The sequence below is a fragment of the Bombina bombina genome, chromosome 2 (genome assembly GCF_027579735.1).
Source record: "Bombina bombina isolate aBomBom1 chromosome 2, aBomBom1.pri, whole genome shotgun sequence".
Lineage (NCBI taxonomy): Eukaryota > Metazoa > Chordata > Amphibia > Anura > Bombinatoridae > Bombina > Bombina bombina.
Window position 1 is genome coordinate 795,778,755 of NC_069500.1, and position 23,333 is coordinate 795,802,087.

A 23,333-nucleotide genomic window follows, 5' to 3' on the forward strand; every position below is an offset into this window, starting at 1 on the left:
TTTGAAAGGACCCTGAATCAGAAGGTCCTGTCTCAGAGGCAGAGACCAAGGTGGACAGGATGACATGTCCACTAGATCTGCATACCAGGTCCTGCGAGGCCACGCAGGCGCTATTAGAATTACTGATGCTCTCTCCTGTTTGATTCTGGCGATCAATCGAGGAAGCATCGGAAAGGGTGGAAACACATAAGCTCTCTCGAAGGTCCAAGGTGCTGTCAAAGCATCTACTAGGGCCGCTCCCGGATCCCTGGATCTGGACCCGTAACGAGGAAGCTTGGCGTTCTGTCGAGACGCCATGAGATCTATCTCTGGTTTGCCCCAACGTCGAAGTATTTGGGCAAAGACCTCCGGATGAAGTTCCCACTCCCCCGGATGAAAAGTCTGACTACTTAAGAAATCCGCCTCCCAGTTCTCCACTCCCGGAATGTGGATTGCTGAGAGATGGCAAGAGTGAGACTCTGCCCAACGAATTATCTTTGATACTTCCATCATCGCTAGGGAGCTTCTTGTTCCCCCTTGATGGTTGATGTAAGCTACAGTCGTGATGTTGTCCGACTGAAACCTGATGAACCCCCGAGTGGTTAACTGGGGCCAAGCCAGAAGGGCATTGAGAACTGCTCTAAATTCCAGAATGTTTATTGGCAGGAGACTCTCCTCCTGAGTCCATGATCCCTGAGCCTTCAGGAAATTCCAGACAGCGCCCCAACCTAACAGGCTGGCGTCTGTTGTTACAATTGTCCAATTTGGCCTGCTGAATGGCATCCCCTTGGACAGAAGTGGCCGAGAAAGCCACCACAGAAGAGAATTTCTGGTCTCTTGATCCAGATTCAGAGTGGGGGACAAATCTGAGTAATCCCCATTCCACTGACTTAGCATGCACAATTGCAGCGGTCTGAGGTGTAGGCGTGCAAAGGGAACTATGTCCATTGCCGCTACCATTAGGCCGATCACCTCCATACATTGAGCCACTGACGGGTGTTGAATGGAATGAAGGACACGGCAGGCGTTTTGAAGTTTTGTTAACCTGTCTTCTGTCAGGTAAATCTTCATTTCTACAGAATCTATAAGAGTCCCCAAGAAGGGAACTGTTGTGAGTGGAACGAGAGAACTCTTCTTTTCGTTTACCTTCCACCCATGCGATCTTAGAAATGCCAGCACAAACTCTGTATGAGACTTGGCAGTTTGAAAGCTTGAAGCTTGAATCAGAATGTCATCTAGGTATGGAGCTACCGAGATTCCTCGCGGTCTTAGTACCGCCAGAAGAGCCCCCAGAACCTTTGTGAAGATTCTTGGAGCCGTAGCCAACCCGAATGGAAGAGCTACAAACTGGTAATGCCTGTCTAGGAAGGCAAACCTTAGATACCGGAAATGATCTCTGTGAATCGGTATGTGAAGGTAAGCATCCTTTAAATCCACTGTGGTCATGTACTGACCCTTTTGGATCATGGGTAGGATTGTCCGAATAGTTTCCATTTTGAACGATTGAACTCTTAGGAATTTGTTTAGGATCTTTAAATCCAAGATTGGTCTGAAGGTTCCTTCTTTCTTGGGAACCACAAACAGATTTGAGTAAAACCCCTGTCTGTGTTCCGACCGCGGAACCGGATGGATCACTCCCATTAGTAAAAGATCTTGTACACAGCGTAGAAACGCCTCTTTCTTTATTTGGTTTGTTGACAACCTTGACAGATGGAATCTCCCTTTTGGGAGAGAGGATTTGAAGTCCAGAAGATATCCCTGAGATATGATCTCTAACGCCCAGGGATCCTGGACATCTCTTGCCCAAGCCTGGGCGAAGAGAGAAAGTCTGCCCCCCACTAGATCCGTTCCCGGATCGGGGGCCCTCAATTCATGCTGTCTTAGGGGCAGCAGCAGGTTTTCTGGCCTGCTTGCCCTTGTTCCAGGACTGGTTAGGTCTCCAGCCTTGTCTGTAGCGAGCAACAGCTCCTTCCTGTTTTGGTGCAGAGGAAGTTGATGCTGCTCCTGTCTTGAAATTACGAAAGGAACGAAAATTAGACTGTCTAGCCTTCGGCTTGGCTCTGTCTTGAGGCAGGGCGTGGCCTTTACCTCCTGTAATGTCAGCGATAATTTCCTTCAAACCGGGCCCGAATAAGGTCTGCCCTTTGAAAGGTATGTTGAGTAACTTAGATTTAGAAGTAACATCAGCTGACCAGGATTTTAGCCACAGTGCTCTGCGTGCCTGGATGGCGAATCCGGAATTCTTAGCCGTAAGTTTAGTTAAATGTACAACGGCATCTGAAACAAATGAATTAGCTAGCTTAAGTGTTTTAAGCTTGTTTGAAATTTCCTCTATAGTTATTGAGTCAAGAGTCTCTTCCAGGGACTCGGACCAAAAGGCTGATGAGGCCGTGACAGACGCAATACATGCAAGAGGTTGCAATATAAAACCTTGTTGAACAAACATTTTCTTAAGGTAACCTTCTAATTTTTTATCCATTGGATCAGAAAAGGCACAGCTATCCTCCACCGGGATAGTGGTACGCTTAGCCAGAGTCAAAACCGCTCCCTCCACCTTAGGGATCGTCTGCCATAAGTCCCGTGTGGTGGCGTCTATTGGAAACATTTTTCTAAATACAGGAGGGGGGGGAAAAGGGCACACCGGGCCTATCCCACTCCTTAGTAATTATCTCTGTAAGCCTCTTAGGTATAGGAAATACGTCAGTACTCGCCGGTACCGCATAGTATCTATCCAGCCTACATAATTTCTCTGGAATTGCAACGGTGTTACAATCATTCAGAGCCGCTAATACCTCCCCTAACAGTACGCGGAGGTTTTCAAGCTTAAACTTAAAATTAGAAATGTCTGAATCCACTCTAATGGGATCAGAACCGTCACCTGCAGATTGAAGCTCTCCGTCCTCATGTTCTGCATACTGTGACCCAGTATCTGACATGGCCCTAGTATTATCAGCGCACTCTGTTCTCACCCCAGAGTGGTCCCGCTTCCCTCTAAGTTCTGGTAATTTAGACAAAACCTCAGTCATAACATTAGCCATGTCCTGCAATGTGATTTGTAATGGCCGCCCTGAAGTACCCGGCGTTACAATATCACGCCCCCCCCGAGCGGGAGATGCAGGTACTGACACGTGAGGGGAGTTAGACGGCATAACTTTCCTCTCGTTGTCTGGTGAATGCTGTTCAATTTGTACAGATTGACTTTTATTTAAAGTAGCATCAATACAATTAGTACATAATTTTCTATTGGGCTCCACTTTGGCTTTAGCACATATAGCACAGAGATATTCCTCTGAGTCAGACATGTTTAACACACTAGCAAATAACCAGCAAACTTGGAAATACTTTTCAATTCACTTTTATAAATAGTATGCAAAAACGCACTGTGCCTTTAAGAAGCACAGAAAGATATGACAGTTGAGTACAATAAAACAGATAATTTTATGAAAACAAACTTTTTTCCCAGGAAAAATACAATTTTAGCAAAGGATTGCTCCCATTAGTAATGGATAACTAGCCCTTTAAAAGCAGAAAAAAAGTTCAGAATGTAACGTTTTTTATCACAGTCAAGCACAATCTCACAGGTCTGCTGTGAGTGATTACCTCCCTCAAAATAACTTTTGAAGACCCCTGAGCTCTGTAGAGACGAACCGGATCATGCAGGGAAGAAGAACAGACTTGTGACTGAATTTTTGATGCGTAGTAAAAGCGCCAAATTCAGCCCCTCCCCCTCACACACAACAGTGAGGGAGATCAGTAAACTGTCATAAATCACACACAATGCCCGCCAAGTGGATAAAACTAATGCCCAAATAAGTTTTCACCCAGTACCTCAGAAAAATAAACGATTTCACATGCCAGCAAAAACGTTTAACATCAATAAATGTATTTGTCATAAAAAGCCTGCTGCAAGCCGTTTTTACTGCAAAATAGGCTAAAGCTTTATGTAAACAGTATTATTTCAGTGAAATGCCATTCCCCAGAATACTGAAGTGAAAATATACATACATGACAGCCTGATACCAGTTGCTACTACTGCATTTAAGGCTGAACTTACTTTATATAGGTATTTGCAGTATTTTCTAGTCAATTCCATTCTCAGAAAATAATATGCTGCTACATACCTCTTTGCAGGTGAACCTGCCCGCTGTCCCCTGATCTGAAGTTTACCTCACTCCTCAGATGGCCGAGAACAGCAACATGATCTTAACTACTCCGGTTAAAATCATACAGAAAAACTCAGGTAGATTCTTCTTCAAATTCTCCCTGAGAAGGAACAACACACTCCGGTGCTGTTTTAAAATAACAAACTTTTGATTGAAGTTATAAAAACTAATTAAAATCACCACAGTCCTCACACATCCTATCTATTAGTTGGGTGCAAGAGAATGACTGGGTGTGACGTAGAGGGGAGGAGCTATATAGCAGCTCTGCTGGGTGATCCTCTTGCACTTCCTGTTGGGGAGGAGTTAATATCCCAGAAGTAATGATGACCCGTGGACTGATCACACTTAACAGGAGAAATAACAGACATAGCCTTCTTAATGGATTTAAAAAATAAAATCTCTTATGTTATCAGGAACACTCTGAAAATTAAATGTTGACGGAACAGCAACAGGTAATGTAACAGTACTAAAGGAAATTTTATCTGCATTAATAAGTTTGTCATGACATGCAATACAAACAACAGCTGGAGAAACAGATACCAAAACTTTATAGCAGATACACTTAGCTTGGTAGCTCCAGCACCGGGCAGTGATTTTCCTGAAGTATCTTCTGACTCAGTTGCAACGTGGAACATCTTGCAATATGTAATAGAAAAAACAACATATAAAGCAAAATTGATCAAATGCCTTAAATGACAGTTTCAGGAATGGGAAAGAAATGCCAGTGAACAAGCTTCTAGCAACCAGAAGCAATAAATAATGAGACTTAAATAATGTGGAGACAAAAGCGACGCCCATATTTTTTTTTTAGCGCCAAATAAGACGCCCACATTATTTGGCGCCTAAATGCTTTTGGCGCCAAAAATGACGCCACATCCGGAACGCCGACATTTTTGGCGCAAAAAAACGTCAAAAAAATGACGCAACTTCCGGCGACACGTATGACGCCGGAAACAGAAAAGATTTTTTGTGCCAAAAAAGTCCGCGCCAAGAATGACGCAATAAAATGAAGCATTTTCAGCCCCCGCGAGCCTAACAGCCCACAGGGAAAAAGTCAAATTTTTTAAGGTAAGAAAAAATGATTGATTCAAATGCATTATCCCAAATATGAAACTGACTGTCTGAAAAAAAGGAATGTTGAACATCCTGAGTCAAGGCAAATAAATGTTTGAATACATATATTTAGAACTTTATAAAAAAGTGCCCAACCATAACTTTAAAGTGTCACAGAAAAGAAGACTTACTTACCCCAGGACACTCATCTACATGTTTGTAGAAAGCCAAACCAGTACTGAAACGAAAATCAGCAGAGGTAATGGTATATATATATATAAGAGTATATCGTCGATCTGAAAAGGGAGGTAAGAGATGAATCTCCACGACCGATAACAGAGAACCTATGAAATAGACCCCGTAGAAGGAGATCATTGAATTCAAATAGGCAATACTCTCCTCACATCCCTCTGACATTCACTGCACGCTGAGAGGAAAACCGGGCCCCAACTTGCTGCGGAGCGCATATCAACGTAGAATCTAGCACAAACTTACTTCACCACCTCCATAGGAGGCAAAGTTTGTAAAACTGAATTGTGGGTGTGGTGAGGGGTGTATTTATAGGCATTTTAAGGTTTGGGAAACTTTGCCCCTCCTGGTAGGAATGTATATCCCATACGTCACTAGCTCATGGACTCTTGCTAATTACATGAAAGAAACTATCGTTGTGAGTGGCGTAGGACAGGATCTCCAAAAAGAAAAAAAAATTCAATCAAGCCAATTTCAAATAAAAAAATATCGAGGAGTGTAAGTCTTTTTTGAAGTTCTAATGTCTATTACTTTGCAACCGGCATATAATTATCAGCCTCCATTATTGCTAATGTACAATGTAAGATATATCTAACCTATATACGGAGCCCTTTCACATCCACTAATCCAAGCTTGACAATACAGAGGAAATGAAAGGACTCTGTATAAGAATGTATTGCTACCCCGTGTTTGTTACTATTGCGCATGCGCGAAATGTGCACGAGTTTACAATAGATTAGCTCTGCACCGAAGACTAACGCATGCGCAATAAGGACTTATTACGTAATGAGAAGAGGGTGGGTCCCCCTGTGGTTAGAGCCGTTATTGGCTATTAGGACGTCAATCAAAAAGGTCAGCAACAGAGCGCGAATGCCGGGCGGAGGACGATTTAGCCGCAAATTGATATAAATTAATGAAAATAAAGGTATCCATTTAAAAACTTTAAATTTGATGAATGAAACTCAAGTTTTTTATTGATAATTGTTACACTGCTGTTTAGAACGAAGGCTGAGTTTACATTCACTTTAAGCAGGCAAAGAGAATGACTGAGGGGGTGGAGCTAAGGGAGGAGTTATATAGACAGCTCTGCTGTGGGTGCTCTCTTTGCCACTTCCTGTTAGGAAGGAGAATATCCCACAAGTATGGATGAATCCGTGGACTCGATACATCTTACAAGAGAAATAAAAACATCTGCGCTCACCCTATAAGCAAGCCCAATCTGTAGGTATGCTTTTACGTTTTGTTTTAATAGCGGACTAAATCGAAAAAGAAGCGGTTTGTATGTATTGAACCTACTTGTAAATACCCAGATAGTGGGAAGATCACAAATAAGCACAGGGTGAGTGCTAGGCAACGTATCCAAGCTTTCTGAGTAGACAGCATTCATATTGTGCTTAGTGCTAGGTGTTTAAGCATCTGTGCCACTATGACCCGCCCCCCCAGTGAGTATGCAGGATGTTAGGAGATTATCAGAGTGTAATGTGAGATCATTGCTGCTGTGCTAAAAATATTTGGTTAGGTTAAGTGTCCAGTGATATACTTAAAGTGAATGTAAGTTTTCATGCAAAAGTGCCATTTTTTAAAATTCGATTAAAAACAGGGGCACTTTAATTCATCAAAATTTACATTTCACTCGTGAAAAATACTTACCTTTTAATCTTGACAGCCGCTCCAGCTTTCCCCGGTCGTCGCAAGCCATTTCTGATGTCAGAAATGGATGGGTCATCCTCCAATCACGGCTTCCACCCGGGGGAATCAGTATCTGATTCAACGCCGTGATTGGAGGAAGCCTGATTCCTCATTTTAGACCCAGGAAGAGGCTTTGCGACGGGTGGAGGAAGCTGGAGAGGCTGTCACGTTTAAAAAGGTAAGTATTTTTTTCACAACACGATTAAAATGTAAATTTTGATGAATTAAAGTGCCCCTCTTTTTAATTGAATTTAAAAAAAAACGGGCACTTTAGCATCAAAATTTACATTCACTTTAACCAGAGTATCAGGAATATGTTGCAGTTCGGGTCAAAAAATAGAATATATTATTGGAAAAGGGATTTACTGTGGCATATTATATTAATATGATGGTGTCTGAGGGGTTCTCCGGGTTAGCCATGCCACATAGCCGCACACCAGCACCACGTCAAGAGAATGTTTGAGGAATCTCTAAATAAAATGTGTACTTGGTAAAGGGGTTTACTAAGGCATGTTAAGTTAATAAAATGGCGTCAGTGGTTCTCAGGGCTAACCATGCCCCATCCATAGTAGCACACCACATATCAAAAGAATGAATGAGGATCAGCTTTGGAACTTAAATCTAATATATGGCTAGTAAGGACATCCATTTGGAATCTCAAAGTAAATGTTTATCCACAAGCAATGAATGGTGTTTGTATATAGCAGGAATTATGTAGATTGCAGGTAACCATATCGGGACCTAACATACTTAGTCATATCTGAGGTCAATGTTTGTGTACCTATGACTTTCATCTCACCTAAGTGTAACGCGGACCATAGTCTAATATACGGGGTAATTATAGACAACATTTCATTGAACAACAGTTAGCTAATTATAACAAGTGATAGGCAAAACTGTAGCAAATCTACTGTGCCAAACCATCAACAAAAGTAGAGTCAAACCTCATATTACAAAATCATTGGACTGGTCATTAACAAGTGGCAATCAGAGATTTGTACACACATCATCCCAAATATATGGTATGGACTCTAGTCTAATATGTGAGCAATTTATATCTCCACTAGGTGTTCGTGAAACAGCATAGATTAAAAAGCAACAACAGTCAAGCTGGTGGCAAATTCACTGTGCCGTACCCTCTTTGGGAGGTAGAACCAGACCTAATCTCATAATCATTGGACTGTTCATTAACAAGTGGCAATCAGAGAAAGATACAAATGGATATCGTAAATAATAGAGTTCAGATGTTACAATGTTGCAAGATAGTTCACAGTATCCGAGTCGTGTGTCATCCACTCTGTTTATCCAATATAGAGATATTAAAGTTACAAATTAAGTTGGTATCAACGCATTTGCAAATCTTTCATACATCCATCCAGCCTAGTAAGTTTAACATAATATTGTGTACTGTCAGTCGTATACAAGCCATTTACTAGAGTAAGGTTCATATCGGGGTTAGCCCCACTATTACATGGAATCAACCACGACATGATACCCCAACAGGAGGTTTCGTATCAAGATAATTTGGTGATACCTAGAGATATGGGGTTCAGTCGGTACTCCTAAAAAGCAATGCCAGTCATTAGACATGTTTAAGCCATGGGGATGAAGGGTGCCAAGTCTGTATATCCAACGAGATTTGAGTTGAAACTAAGTTTTATCTCTATCGCCCCCTCGTTTAAGAGGGGGGACATGGTCTATTAGGATAAACCTTAGGTCGGTGACCTTATGGTTTGCTTGTAGAAAGTGTCTAGCAACTGGTTGGTCTGAGGTACCTTTGTCGAGTGCTGTACGTATAGCGTAGCTGATTAGCCATCCGTATGCAGGCATTGTCGGTGGTTTTGCCAACGTAAAAACAAAATTTATGCTTACCTAATAAATTTCTCTCATGTGGTGTATCTAGTCCACGGGTTCATCCATTACTTGTGGGATATTCTCCTTCCCAACAGGAAGTTGCAAGAGGACACCCACAGCAGAGCTGTCTATATAGCTCCTCCCCTAACTGCCACCCCCAGTCATTCGACCGAAGACAAGCAAGAAAAAGGAGAAACTATAGGGTGCAGTGGTGACTGTAGTTTAAAATAAAAAACACCTACCTTAAAGTGACAGGGCGGGCCGTGGACTGGATACACCACAAGAGAAAGAAATTTATCAGGTAAGCATAAATTTTGTTTTCTCTTGTAAGGTGTATCCAGTCCACGGGTTCATCCATTACTTGTGGGATACCAATACCAAAGCTTTAGGACACGGACGAAGGGAGGGACAAGGCAGGAACTTAAACGGAAGGCACCACTGCCTGCAGGACCTGTCTCCCAAAAATAGCCTCCGAGGAAGCAAAAGTATCAAATTTGTAGAATTTGGAAAAAGTATGAAGCGAAGACCAAGTCGCCGCCTTACAAATCTGTTCAACAGAGGCCTCATTTTTAAAAGCCCATGTGGAAGCTACCGCTCTAGTGGAATGAGCTGTAATTCTTTCAGGAGGCTGCTGGCCAGCAGTCTCATAAACTAAACTGATTATGCTTCTCAGAAGATATTATTTACACCATATCTTATGATAGATTTTCCTGGTGACAGGCTTTCGAGCCTGAATTAAGGTATCAATGACCGACTCGGAGAAACCACGTTTTGATAAAATCAAACGTTCAATCTCCAAGCAGTCAGCCGCAGAGAAATTAGATTTGGATGTTTGAATGGACCTTGGAGTAGAAGGTCCTGCCTCAGCGGCAGAGTCCATGGTGGAAGGGATGACATGTCCACCAGATCTGCATACCAAGTCCTGCGTGGACACGCAGGTGCTATCAAAATCACCGAAGCTCTCTCCTGCTTGATCTTGGCAATCAGACGAGGGAGGAGAGGAAATGGTGGGAACACATAAGCCAGGCTGAAGGACCAGGGCACTGCTAGAGAATCTATCAACGCTGCCTGGGGATCCCTTGACCTGGACCTGTAACAAGGAAGCTTGGCGTTCTCCAGATTTAGCAGAGGGGACAAATCTGTGTAATCCCCATTCCACTGATTGAGCATGCAAAGTTGCAGTGGTCTGAGATGTAGGCGGGCAAACGGAACTATGTCCATTGCCGCTACCATTAGGCCGAATACTTCCATACACTGAGCCACTGACGGCCGAGAAGTGGAATGAAAAGCACAGCAGGAAGTTAGAAGCTTTGATAACCTGACCTCTGTCAGAAAATTTTTAATTTCTACTGAATCTATCAGTGTTCCTAGGAAGGAAACTCTTGTGAGAGGGGAGAAAGAACTCTTTTCTTCGTTCACCTTCCACCCGTGAGACCTCAGAAAGGCCAGAACAATGTTCGTATGGGACTTGGCGATTTGAAAAGATGCCTGTATCAGAATGTCGTCTAGGTAAGGAGCCACCGCTATGCCCCGTGGCCTTAGAACCGCCAGTAGGGACCCTAGAACCTTTGTAAAGATTCTTGGTGCCGTGGCTAACCCGAAGGGAAGAGCCACAAACTGGTAATGCCTGTCTAAGAAGGCGAACCTGAGGAACTGATGATGATCTCTGTGAATCGGAATGTGGAGATAAGCATCCTTTAAGTCCACAGTAGTCATATATTGACCCTCCTGGATCATAGGGAGGATGGTTCGGATAGTCTCCATCTTGAAGGATGGGACCCTGAGAAATTTGTTTAGGATTTTGAGATCCAAGATTGGTCTGAAGGTTCCCTCTTTTTTGGAAACTAGAACCAGATTTGAATAGAAGCCCTGCCCCTGTTCCTGCTTTGGAACTGGGTGGATCACTCCCATAACCAGCAGGTCTTGAACACAACGTAATAATGCCTCTCTATCTGGTTTACAGATAATTGTGAGAGATGAAATCTCCCCTTTGGAGATGAAGCTTTGAAGTCCAGAAGATATCCCTGGGAAACAATCTAATGCCCAGGGATCCTGTACGTCTCTTGCCCAAGCCTGGGCGAAGAGAGTCTGCCCCCCCACTAGATCCGGTCCCGGATCGGGGGCTACTCCTTCATGCTGTCTTAGAGGCAGCCGCAGGTTTCTTAGCCTGCTTCCCTTTGTTCCAAGCCTGGTTAGGTCTCCAGACTGGTTTGGACTGGGCGAAATTTCCCTCTTGTTTTGCATTAGGGGGAACTGAAGCTGCGCCACTCTTGAAGTTTCGAAAGAAACGAAAATTATTCTGTTTGGTCCTTAACTTATTGGACCTATCCTGAGGAAGGGCGTGACCTTTTCCTCCAGTAATATCAGAAATGATCTCCTTCAGACCGGGCCCGAATAGGGTCTGTCCCATGAAGGGGATGTTAAGAAGCTTAGACTTTGAACGTCTGCTGACCAGGACTTAAGCCATAGCGCCAAAACCTGAATTCTTAGCAGTTAGCTTGGCTAAATGAAAAATGGCATCAGAAATAAAGGAGTTAGCTAACTTAAGAGCTTTAATCCTGTCTAGAATATCGTCTAACGGGGTCTCCACCTGTAGAGCCTCCTCAAGACACTCAAACCAAAAAGCCACTGCAGCAGTAACTGGGGCAATGCATGCAAGAGGCTGGAGAATAAAACCTTGATGTATAAAATTTTTCTTAAGGAGACCCTGCAATTTTTTATCCATTGGATCTAGGAAAGCACAACTGTCCTCGACGGGGATAGTTGTACGCTTAGCTAGGGTGGAGACTGCTCCCTCCACCTTAGGAACCGTCTGCCACGAGTCCCGTATGGTGGCATCTATTGGAAACATCTTTTTAAAAGCAGGAGGGGGAGAGAACGGCACACCTGGTCTATCCCATTCCTTAGTAATAATTTCCGAAAACCTCTTAGGGACTGGAAAAACATCGGTGTAAACAGGTACTGCAAAGTATTTGTCCATTTTACACCATTTCTCTGGAACCACAATGGGGTCACAGTCATCCAGAGTCGCCAAAACCTCCTTAAGCAATAAGCGGAGGTGTTCAAGCTTAAATTTAAACGCTGTCATCTCAGAATCGGACTGAAGTAACGCCTTCCCTGAGTCTGAAATGTCACCCACAGATAGAAGCTCACCTGCCTCGGCTTCTGAGCATTGTGAGGGTATATCGGACACAGGCAATAAAGCGTCAGAAAGCTCTGTATTAATTCTAGCCCCAGAGCTGTCTCGCTTTCCTTGTAGCCCTGGCAGTTTGGAGAATACCTCTGTGAGGGTAGCATTCATAACTGCCGCCATGTCCTGTAAGGTAAAAGAATTAGACGCGCTAGATGTACTTGGCGTCACTTGAGCGGGAGTTATAGGTTCTGACACATGGGGAGAGTTAGATGGCATAATCTCCCTCTTTCCAGTCAGAGAATCCCCTGGAAATAAATCTTTAAGCGCCAAAATATGGTCTTTATAGTTTATAGAAATTTCAGTACATTTGGTACACATTCTAAGAGGGGGTTCCATAATGGCTTCCAAACATATTGAACAAGGAGTTTCCGCTATGTCAGACATGTTTAACAGACTAGTAATGAGACAAGCAAGCTTGGAAAACACTTTAATAAAGGTGAAACCGCAATTAAACAAAAACGTTACTGTGCCTTTAAGAGAAAAAAACTAGCACTTAAACTGCAAAACAGTGAAAAAATACAGAAAAATCTTTGAAATTTTTACAGTGTGAATAAGGGACTAAAGCAGCATTGCACCCACTTGCAAATGGATGATTAACCCCTTAGACCCCGAACCGGATTGAAAAACGTTAAAAATCAATTGAGCACCATGCCACAGCTCTGCTGAGGCTCCTACCTGCCCTTAAATACGATTTTGTGCAGAAATAACCCCATTGAAATGGTTCTCAGATGCAAGAGGACTCTTCTAGGGAAGCTGGATGTCTCAGTCTGTATTAAAACTGCGCAGTTAGAGCGCTAAAATAGGCCCCTCCCACCATGTACTGGATGTCAGAGGGGCCTTAAGAAAATACTCCTAGGAGTATCTGACTAGCCATGTGGAAACTAGGCCCCAAATAAAGACTTATCTCCCTCAGAGAAAAAACAGAATTTATGTTTACCTGATAAATTTCTTTCTCCAACGGTGTGTCCGGTCCACGGCGTCATCCTTACTTGTGGGATATTCTCTTCCCCAACAGGAAATGGCAAAGAGCCCAGCAAAGCTGGTCACATGATCCCTCCTAGGCTCCGCCTACCCCAGTCATTCGACCGACGTTAAGGAGGAATATTAGCATAGGAGAAACCATATGGTACCGTGGTGACTGTAGTTAAAGAAAATAAATTATCAGACCTGATTAAAAAAACCAGGGCGGGCCGTGGACCGGACACACCGTTGGAGAAAGAAATTTATCAGGTAAACATAAATTCTGTTTTCTCCAACATAGGTGTGTCCGGTCCACGGCGTCATCCTTACTTGTGGGAACCAATACCAAAGCTTTAGGACACGGATGAAGGGAGGGAGCAAATCAGGTCACCTAAATGGAAGGCACCACGGCTTGCAAAACCTTTCTCCCAAAAATAGCCTCAGAAGAAGCAAAAGTATCAAACTTGTAAAATTTGGTAAAAGTGTGCAGTGAAGACCAAGTCGCTGCCCTACATATCTGATCAACAGAAGCCTCGTTCTTGAAGGCCCATGTGGAAGCCACAGCCCTAGTGGAATGAGCTGTGATTCTTTCGGGAGGCTGCCGTCCGGCAGTCTCGTAAGCCAATCTGATGATGCTTTTAATCCAAAAAGAGAGAGAGGTAGAAGTTGCTTTTTGACCTCTCCTTTTACCTGAATAAACAACAAACAAGGAAGATGTTTGTCTAAAATCCTTTGTAGCATCTAAATAGAATTTTAGAGCGCGAACAACATCCAAATTGTGCAACAAACGTTCCTTCTTTGAAACTGGTTTCGGACACAGAGAAGGCACGATAATCTCCTGGTTAATGTTTTTGTTAGAAACAACTTTCGGAAGAAAACCAGGTTTAGTACGTAAAACCACCTTATCTGCATGGAACACCAGATAAGGAGGGGAACACTGCAGAGCAGATAATTCTGAAACTCTTCTAGCAGAAGAAATTGCAACTAAAAACAAAACTTTCCAAGATAATAACTTAATATCAACGGAATGTAAGGGTTCAAACGGAACCCCCTGAAGAACTGAAAGAACTAAATTGAGACTCCAAGGAGGAGTCAAAGGTTTGTAAACAGGCTTAATTCTAACCAAAGCCTGAACAAAGGCTTGAACATCTGGCACAGCTGCCAGCTTTTTGTGAAGTAACACCGACAAGGCAGAAATCTGTCCCTTCAGGGAACTTGCCGATAATCCTTTTTCCAATCCTTCTTGAAGGAAGGATAGAATCCTAGGAATCTTAACCTTGTCCCGAGGGAATCCTTTAGATTCACACCAACAGATATATTTTTTCCAAATTTTGTGGTAAATCTTTCTAGTTACAGGCTTTCTGGCCTGAACAAGAGTATCGATAACAGAATCTGAGAAACCTCGCTTCGATAAAATCAAGCGTTCAATCTCCAGGCAGTCAGCTGGAGTGAAACCAGATTCGGATGTTCGAACGGACCCTGAACAAGAAGGTCTCGTCTCAAAGGTAGCTTCCAAGGTGGAGCCGATGACATATTCACCAGATCTGCATACCAAGTCCTGCGTGGCCACGCAGGAGCTATCAAGATCACCGACGCCCTCTCCTGATTGATCCTGGCTACCAGCCTGGGAATGAGAGGAAACGGCGGAAACACATAAGCTAGTTTGAAGGTCCAAGGTGCTACTAGTGCATCCACTAGAGCCGCCTTGGGATCCCTGGATCTGGACCCGTAACAGGGAACTTTGAAGTTCTGACGAGAGGCCATTAGATCCATGTCTGGAATGCCCCACAGCTGAGTGACTAGGGCAAAGATTTCCGGATGGAGTTCCCACTCCCCCGGATGCAATGTCTGACGACTCAGAAAATCCGCTTCCCAATTTTCCACTCCCGGGATGTGGATAGCAGACAGGTGGCAGGAGTGAGACTCCGCCCATAGAACAATCTTGGTCACTTCCTCCATCGCTAGGGAACTCCTTGTTCCCCCCTGATGGTTGATGTACGCAACAGTCGTCATGTTGTCTGATTGAAACCGTATGAACTTGGTCCTCGCTAGCTGAGGCCAAGCCTTGAGAGCATTGAATATCGCTCTCAGTTCCAGAATATTTATCGGTAGAAGAGATTCTTCTCGAGACCAAAGACCCTGAGCTTTCAGGGATCCCCAGACCGCGCCCCAGCCCGTCAGACTGGCGTCGGTCGTGACAATGACCCACTCTGGTCTGCGGAATGTCATCCCTTGTGACAGGTTGTCCAGGGACAGCCACCAACGGAGTGAGTCTCTGGTCCTCTGATTTACTTGTATCTTTGGAGACAAGTCTGTATAGTCCCCATTCCACTGACTGAGCATGCACAGTTGTAATGGTCTTAGATGAATGCGCGCAAAAGGAACTATGTCCATTGCCGCTACCATCAACCCGATCACTTCCATGCACTGAGCTACGGAAGGAAGAGGAACGGAATGAAGTATCCGACAAGAGTCCAGAAGCTTTGTTATTCTGGCCTCTGTTAGAAAAATCCTCATTTCTGAGGAATCTATAATTGTTCCCAAGAAGGGAACCCTTGTTGACGGGGATAGAGAACTCTTTTCCACGTTCACTTTCCAGCCGTGAGATCTGAGAAAGGCCAGGACGATGTCCGTGTGAGCCTTTGCTCGAGGGAGGGACGACGCTTGAATCAGAATGTCGTCCAGGTAGGGTACTACTGCAATGCCCCTTGGTCTTAGCACCGCTAGAAGGGACCCTAGTACCTTTGTGAAAATCCTTGGAGCAGTGGCTAATCCGAAAGGAAGCGCCACGAACTGGTAATGTTTGTCCAGGAATGCAAACCTTAGGAACCGATGATGTTCCTTGTGGATAGGAATATGTAGATACGCATCCTTTAAATCCACCGTGGTCATGAATTGACCTTCCTGGATGGAAGGAAGGATAGTTCGAATGGTTTCCATCTTGAACGATGGGACCTTGAGAAATTTGTTTAAGATCTTGAGATCTAGGATTGGTCTGAACGTTCCCTCTTTTTTGGGAACTATGAACAGATTGGAGTAGAACCCCATCCCTTGTTCTCTTAATGGAACAGGATGAATCACTCCCATTTTTAACAGGTCTTCTACACAATGTAAGAACGCCTGTCTTTTTATGTGGTCTGAAGACAACTGAGACCTGTGGAACCTCCCCCTTGGGGGAAGTCCCTTGAATTCCAGAAGATAACCCTGGGAGACTATTTCTAGCGCCCAAGGATCCAGAACATCTCTTGCCCAAGCCTGAGCGAAGAGAGAGAGTCTGCCCCCCACCAGATCCAGTCCCGGATCGGGGGCCAATATTTCATGCTGTCTTGGTAGCAGTGGCAGGTTTCTTGGCCTGCTTTCCCTTGTTCCAGCCTTGCATTGGTCTCCAAGCTGGCTTGGCCTGAGAAGTATTACCCTCTTGCTTAGAGGACGTAGCACCTTGGGCTGGTCCGTTTTTACGAAAGGGACGAAAATTAGGTCTATTTTTTGCCTTGAAAGGCCGATCCTGAGGAAGGGCGTGGCCCTTACCCCCAGTGATATCAGAGATAATCTCTTTCAAGTCAGGACCAAACAGCGTTTTCCCCTTGAAAGGAATGTTTAGTAGCTTGTTCTTGGAAGACGCATCAGCCGACCAAGATTTCAACCAAAGCGCTCTGCGCGCCACAATAGCAAACCCAGAATTCTTAGCCGCTAACTTAGCCAATTGCAAAGAGGCGTCTAGAGTGAAAGAATTAGCCAATTTGAGAGCATTGATTCTGTCCATAATCTCCTCATAAGGAGGAGAGTCACTATCGAGCACCTTAATCAGTTCATCAAACCAGAAATATGCGGCTGTAGTGACAGGGACAATGCATGAAATGGGTTGTAGAAGGTAACCCTGCTGAACAAACATCTTTTTAAGCAAACCTTCTAATTTTTTATCCATAGGATCTTTGAAAGCACAACTATCCTCTATGGGAATAGTGGTGCGTTTGTTTAAAGTAGAAACCGCTCCCTCGACCTTGGGGACTGACTGCCATAAGTCCTTTCTGGGGTCGACCATAGGAAACAATTTTTTAAATATGGGGGGAGGGACGAAAGGAATACCGGGCCTTTCCCATTCTTTATTAACAATGTCCGCCACCCGCTTGGGTATAGGAAAAGCTTCTGGGAGCCCCGGCACCTCTAGGAACTTGTCCATTTTACATAGTTTCTCTGGGATGACCAAATTTTCACAATCATCCAGAGTGGATAATACCTCCTTAAGCAAAATGCGGAGATGTTCCAATTTAAATTTAAATGTAATCACATCAGATTCAGCCTGCTGAGAAATGTTCCCTAAATCAGTAATTTCTCCCTCAGACAAAACCTCCCTGGCCCCCTCAGATTGGGTTAGGGGCCCTTCAGAGATATTAATATCAGCGTCGTCATGCTCTTCAGTAACTAAAACAGAGCATCCACGCTTACGCTGACAAGGGTTCATTTTGGCTAAAATGTTTTTGACAGAATTATCCATTACAGCCGTTAATTGTTGCATAGTAAGGAGTATTGGCGCGCTAGATGTACTAGGGGCCTCCTGAGTGGGCAAGACTCGTGTAGACGAAGGAGGGAATGATGCAGTACCATGCTTACTCCCCTCACTTGAGGAATCATCTTGGGCATCATTGTCATTATCACATAAATCACATTTATTTAAATGAATAGGAATTCTGGCTTCCCCACATTCAGAACACAGTCTATCTGGTAGTTCAGACATGTTAAACAGGCATAAACTTGATAAGAAAGTACAAAAAACGTTTTAAAATAAAACCGTTACTGTCACTTTAAATTTTAAACTGAACACACTTTATTACTGCAATTGCGAAAAAACATGAAGGAATTGTTCAAAATTCACCAAACTTTCACCACAGTGTCTTAAAGCCTTGAAAATATTGCACACCAATTTTGGAAGCTTTAACCCTTAAAATAACGGAACCGGAGCCGTTTTAAGCTTTAACCCCTTTACAGTCCCTGGTATCTGCTTTGCTGAGACCCAACCAAACCCAAAGGGGAATACGATACCAAATGACGCCTTCAGAAGTCTTTTATAAGTATCAGAGCTCCTCTCACATGCGACTGCATGCCATGCCTCTCAAAAACAAGTGCGCAACACCGGCGCGAAAATGAGACTCTGCCTATGCTTTGGGAAAGCCCCTAAAGAATAAGGTGTCTAAAACAGTGCCTGCCGATATTATTATATCAAAATACCCAGAATAAATGATTCCTCAAGGCTAAATAAGTGTTAATATCAATCGATTTAGCCCAAAAAAAGTCTACAGTCTAAATAAGCCCTTGTGAAGCCCTTATTTACAATCGTAATAAACATGGCTTACCGGATCCCATAGGGAAAATGACAGCTTCCAGCATTACATCGTCTTGTTAGAATGTGTCATACCTCAAGCAGCAAAGGACTGCAAACTGTTCCCCCAACTGAAGTTAATTGCTCTCAACAGTCCTGTGTGGAACAGCCATGGATTTTAGTTACGGTTGCTAAAATCATTTTCCTCATACAAACAGAATTCTTCATCTCTTTTCTGTTTCTGAGTAAATAGTACGTACCAGCACTATTTGAAAATAACAAACTCTTGATTGAATAATGAAAAACTACAGTTAAACACTAAAAAACTCTAAGCCATCTCCGTGGAGATGTTGCCTGTACAACGGCAAAGAGAATGACTGGGGTAGGCGGAGCCTAGGAGGGATCATGTGACCAGCTTTGCTGGGCTCTTTGCCATTTCCTGTTGGGGAAGAGAATATCCCACAAGTAAGGATGACGCCGTGGACCGGACACACCTATGTTGGAGAAAACGTCCTAGTTATGAAATCATTTAAACGTTTTGTCACTAAGCAATATGAATATTAACATGAGTATTACCCTGTTATGTAAGCATGATCCCAGTCGCTGTTAAATCACTGCATCAGGCTTACCTCAAATACACAAGGCTCTGTCAGCATTTTCTAGAACTTATTCCTCTCTCTAGAAATAAAAATACTGAACATACCTCAAAGCAGGTAATCTGCAGGCCGTTCCCCCAACTGAAGTTTTCCCATACTCTTCAGTTATGTGTGAGAACAGCAATGGACCTTAGTTACAAACCGCTAAGATCATCAAATCTCCAGGCAGAATTCTTCTTCTAATTTCTGCCTGAGAGAAAAACAGTACAACGCCGGTACCGTTTAAAAATAACAAACTCTTGAAGGTAAAACTACACTAAGTCACCACATATCTCTTGATACTTCCTTTCTTGTCGAGAGTTGCAAGAGAATGACTGGGGGTGGCAGTTAGGGGAGGAGCTATATAGACAGCTCTGCTGTGGGTGTCCTACACCTTACAAGAGAAATATATATTTTAGATAAACATTTTTTTCTCGAGCTCCCTGATTTTAGACAAATTAGTTAAGCTCCGTTTTAAATTTATTTAATTACAATAAAACAAAAAGGTATTTTAAGAGAAAGAAAATTACATTTATCAGAATGTCTATACTTCATCAGGACAAATCCTGGTCACAATTAAAAGTTAATCTCCATGGACAAGATTAAATTCACTGAAGTTGAAGGAGACTTACCTATCAAAAGAAGTAGACTTCCACACAAAATCCACTTGGAAGTTGTGAGTAACCTCCACTGGTGCACCAACACTGCTTCTCAGTTCAATAGCAATTTCATCTCCATAATCTGAGCATTCAGTTAAGCATCAAATACATTTCAACAACATTTTTCTGTGAAATTACTTTTCTTAAAGCGGAATCTTACAAACAATATTACTCTCTACACGACCTCTAAATATATGAGAATGCCATATGGGTATAAACCTAAACATTTTTAAATCATTACCATGGGTATGCAAACAGGTTTCAAGTGGGTAATAAAAATCTGTCGTTAAAGTTACACACACACTTTTAAAAAGGACAGTCTATCCTATAATTTGTATTGTTTAAAAAGATAGATAACACCTTTACTACCCAATCTCCAGCTTTGCACAACTAACATTGTTAACTATATTAATTCATAATTACAGTGGATATAAAAAGTCTACACACCCCTGTTAAAATGTCAGGTTTCTGTGATGTAAAAAAATGACAAAGAAATAATTTCAGAACTTTTTCCACCTCTAATGTGACCTATAAACTGTACAACTCAATTGAAAAACAAACAAATGTTTTAGGTAGAGGGAAGAAAAAAAAATAAAAAAAAAACATAATTTATGTAAGAACTTACCTGATAAATTCATTTCTTTCATATTAACAAGAGTCCATGAGCTAGTGACGTATGGGATATACATTCCTACCAGGAGGGGCAAAGTTTCCCAAACCTTAAAATGCCTATAAATACACCCCTCACCACACCCACAAATCAGTTTAACGAATAGCCAAGAAGTGGGGTGATAAGAAAAAAAGTGCGAAGCATATAAAATAAGGAATTGGAATAATTGTGCTTTATACAAAAAAATCATAACCACCACAAAAAAGGGTGGGCCTCATGGACTCTTGTTAATATGAAAGAAATGAATTTATCAGGTAAGTTCTTACATAAATTATGTTTTCTTTCATGTAATTAACAAGAGTCCATGAGCTAGTGACGTATGGGATAATGACTACCCAAGATGTGGATCTTTCCACACAAGAGTCACTAGAGAGGGAGGGATAAAATAAAGACAGCCAATTCCTGCTGAAAATAATCCACACCCAAAATAAAGTTTAACAAAAAACATAAGCAAAAGATTCAAACTGAAACCGCTGCCTGAAGAACTTTTCTACCAAAAACTGCTTCAGAAGAAGAAAATACATCAAAATGGTAGAATTTAGTAAAAGTATGCAAAGAGGACCAAGTTGCTGCTTTGCAGATCTGGTCAACCGAAGCTTCATTCCTAAACGCCCAGGAAGTAGATACTGACCTAGTAGAATGAGCTGTAATTCTTTGAGGCGGAATTTTACCCGACTCAACATAGGCAAGATGAATTAAAGATTTCAACCAAGATGCCAAAGAAATGGCAGAAGCTTTCTGGCCTTTCCTAGAACCGGAAAAGATAACAAATAGACTAGAAGTCTTACGGAAAGATTTCGTAGCTTCAACATAATATTTCAAAGCTCTAACAACATCCAAAGAATGCAATGATTTCTCCTTAGAATTCTTAGGATTAGGACATAATGAAGGAACCACAATTTCTCTACTAATGTTGTTGGAATTCACAACTTTAGGTAAAAATTCAAAAGAAGTTCGCAACACCGCCTTATCCTGATGAAAAATCAGAAAAGGAGACTCACACGAAAGAGCAGATAATTCAGAAACTCTTCTAGCAGAAGAGATGGCCAAAAGGAACAAAACTTTCCAAGAAAGTAATTTAATGTCCAATGAATGCATAGGTTCAAACAGAGGAGCTTGAAGAGCTCCCAGAACCAAATTCAAACTCCAAGGAGGAGAAATTGACTTAATAACAGGTTTTATACGAACCAAAGCTTGTACAAAACAATGAATATCAGGAAGAATAGCAATCTTTCTGTGAAAAAGAACAGAAAGAGCGGAGATTTGTCCTTTCAAAGAACTTGCGGACAAACCCTTATCTAAACCATCCTGAAGAAACTGTAAAATTCTCGGTATTCTAAAAGAATGCCAAGAAAAATGATGAGAAAGACACCAAGAAATATAAGTCTTCCAGACTCTATAATATATCTCTTGAGATACAGATTTACGAGCCTGTAACATAGTATTAATCACGGAGTCAGAGAAACCTCTATGACCAAGAATCAAGCGTTCAATCTCCATACCTTTAAATTTAAGGATTTCAGATCCGGATGGAAAAAAGGACCTTGTGACAGAAGGTCTGGTCTTAACGGAAGAGTCCATGGCTGGCAAGATGCCATCCGGACAAGATCCGCATACCAAAACCTGTGAGGCCATGCCGGAGCTATTAGCAGAACAAACGAGCATTCCCTCAGAATCTTGGAGATTACTCTTGGAAGAAGAACTAGAGGCGGAAAGATATAGGCAGGATGATACTTCCAAGGAAGTGATAATGCATCCACTGCCTCCGCCTGAGGATCCCGGGATCTGGACAGATACCTGGGAAGTTTCTTGTTTAGATGAGAGGCCATCAGATCTATCTCTGGGAGCCCCCACAATTGAACAATCTGAAGAAATACCTCTGGGTGAAGAGACCATTCGCCCGGATGCAACGTTTGGCGACTGAGATAATCCGCTTCCCAATTGTCTACACCTGGGATATGAACCGCAGAGATTAGACAGGAGCTGGATTCCGCCCAAACCAAAATTCGAGATACTTCTTTCATAGCCAGAGGACTGTGAGTCCCTCCTTGATGATTGATGTATGCCACAGTTGTGACATTGTCTGTCTGAAAACAAATGAACGATTCTCTCTTCAGAAGAGGCCAAAACTGAAGAGCTCTGAAAACTGCACGGAGTTCCAAGATATTGATCGGTAATCTCACCTCCTGAGATTCCCAAACTCCTTGTGCCGTCAGAGATCCCCACACAGCTCCCCAACCTGTGAGACTTGCATCTGTTGAAATTACAGTCCAGGTCGGAAGAACAAAAGAAGCCCCCTGAATTAAACGATGGTGATCTGTCCACCACGTTAGAGAGTGCCGAACAATCGGTTTTAAAGATATTAATTGATATATCTTCGTGTAATCCCTGCACCATTGGTTCAGCATACAGAGCTGAAGAGGTCGCATGTGAAAACGAGCAAAGGGGATCGCGTCCGATGCAGCAGTCATAAGACCTAGAATTTCCATGCATAAGGCTACCGAAGGGAATGATTGAGACTGAAGGTTTCGACAGGCTGTAATCAATTTTAGACGTCTCTTGTCTGTTAAAGACAAAGTCATGGACACTGAATCTATCTGGAAACCCAGAAAGGTTACCCTTGTTTGAGGAATCAAAAAACTTTTTGGTAAATTGATCCTCCAACCATGATCTTGAAGAAACAACACAAGTCGATTCGTATGAGACTCTGCTAAATGTAAAGACGGAGCAAGTACCAAGATATCGTCCAAATAAGGAAATACCACAATACCCTGTTCTCTGATTACAGACAGAAGGGCACCGAGAATCTTTGTGAAAATTCTTGGAGCTGTAGCAAGGCCAAACGGTAGAGCCACAAATTGGTAATGCTTGTCTAGAAAAGAGAATCTCAGGAACTGATAATGATCTGGATG

General features: G+C 42.7%; 1 protein-coding gene across 1 annotated transcript in view; it reads right to left on the minus strand.

The window, feature by feature from the left end:
- The window catches only part of UPF1 (UPF1 RNA helicase and ATPase), a 526,107-nt gene that overhangs the window by 379,162 nt on the left and 123,612 nt on the right, over nucleotides 1-23,333 (minus strand). The window contains 1 exon segment of the mRNA XM_053700065.1: nucleotides 19,725-19,833. Within this exon segment, the coding sequence (XP_053556040.1) occupies nucleotides 19,725-19,833 (109 nt within the window).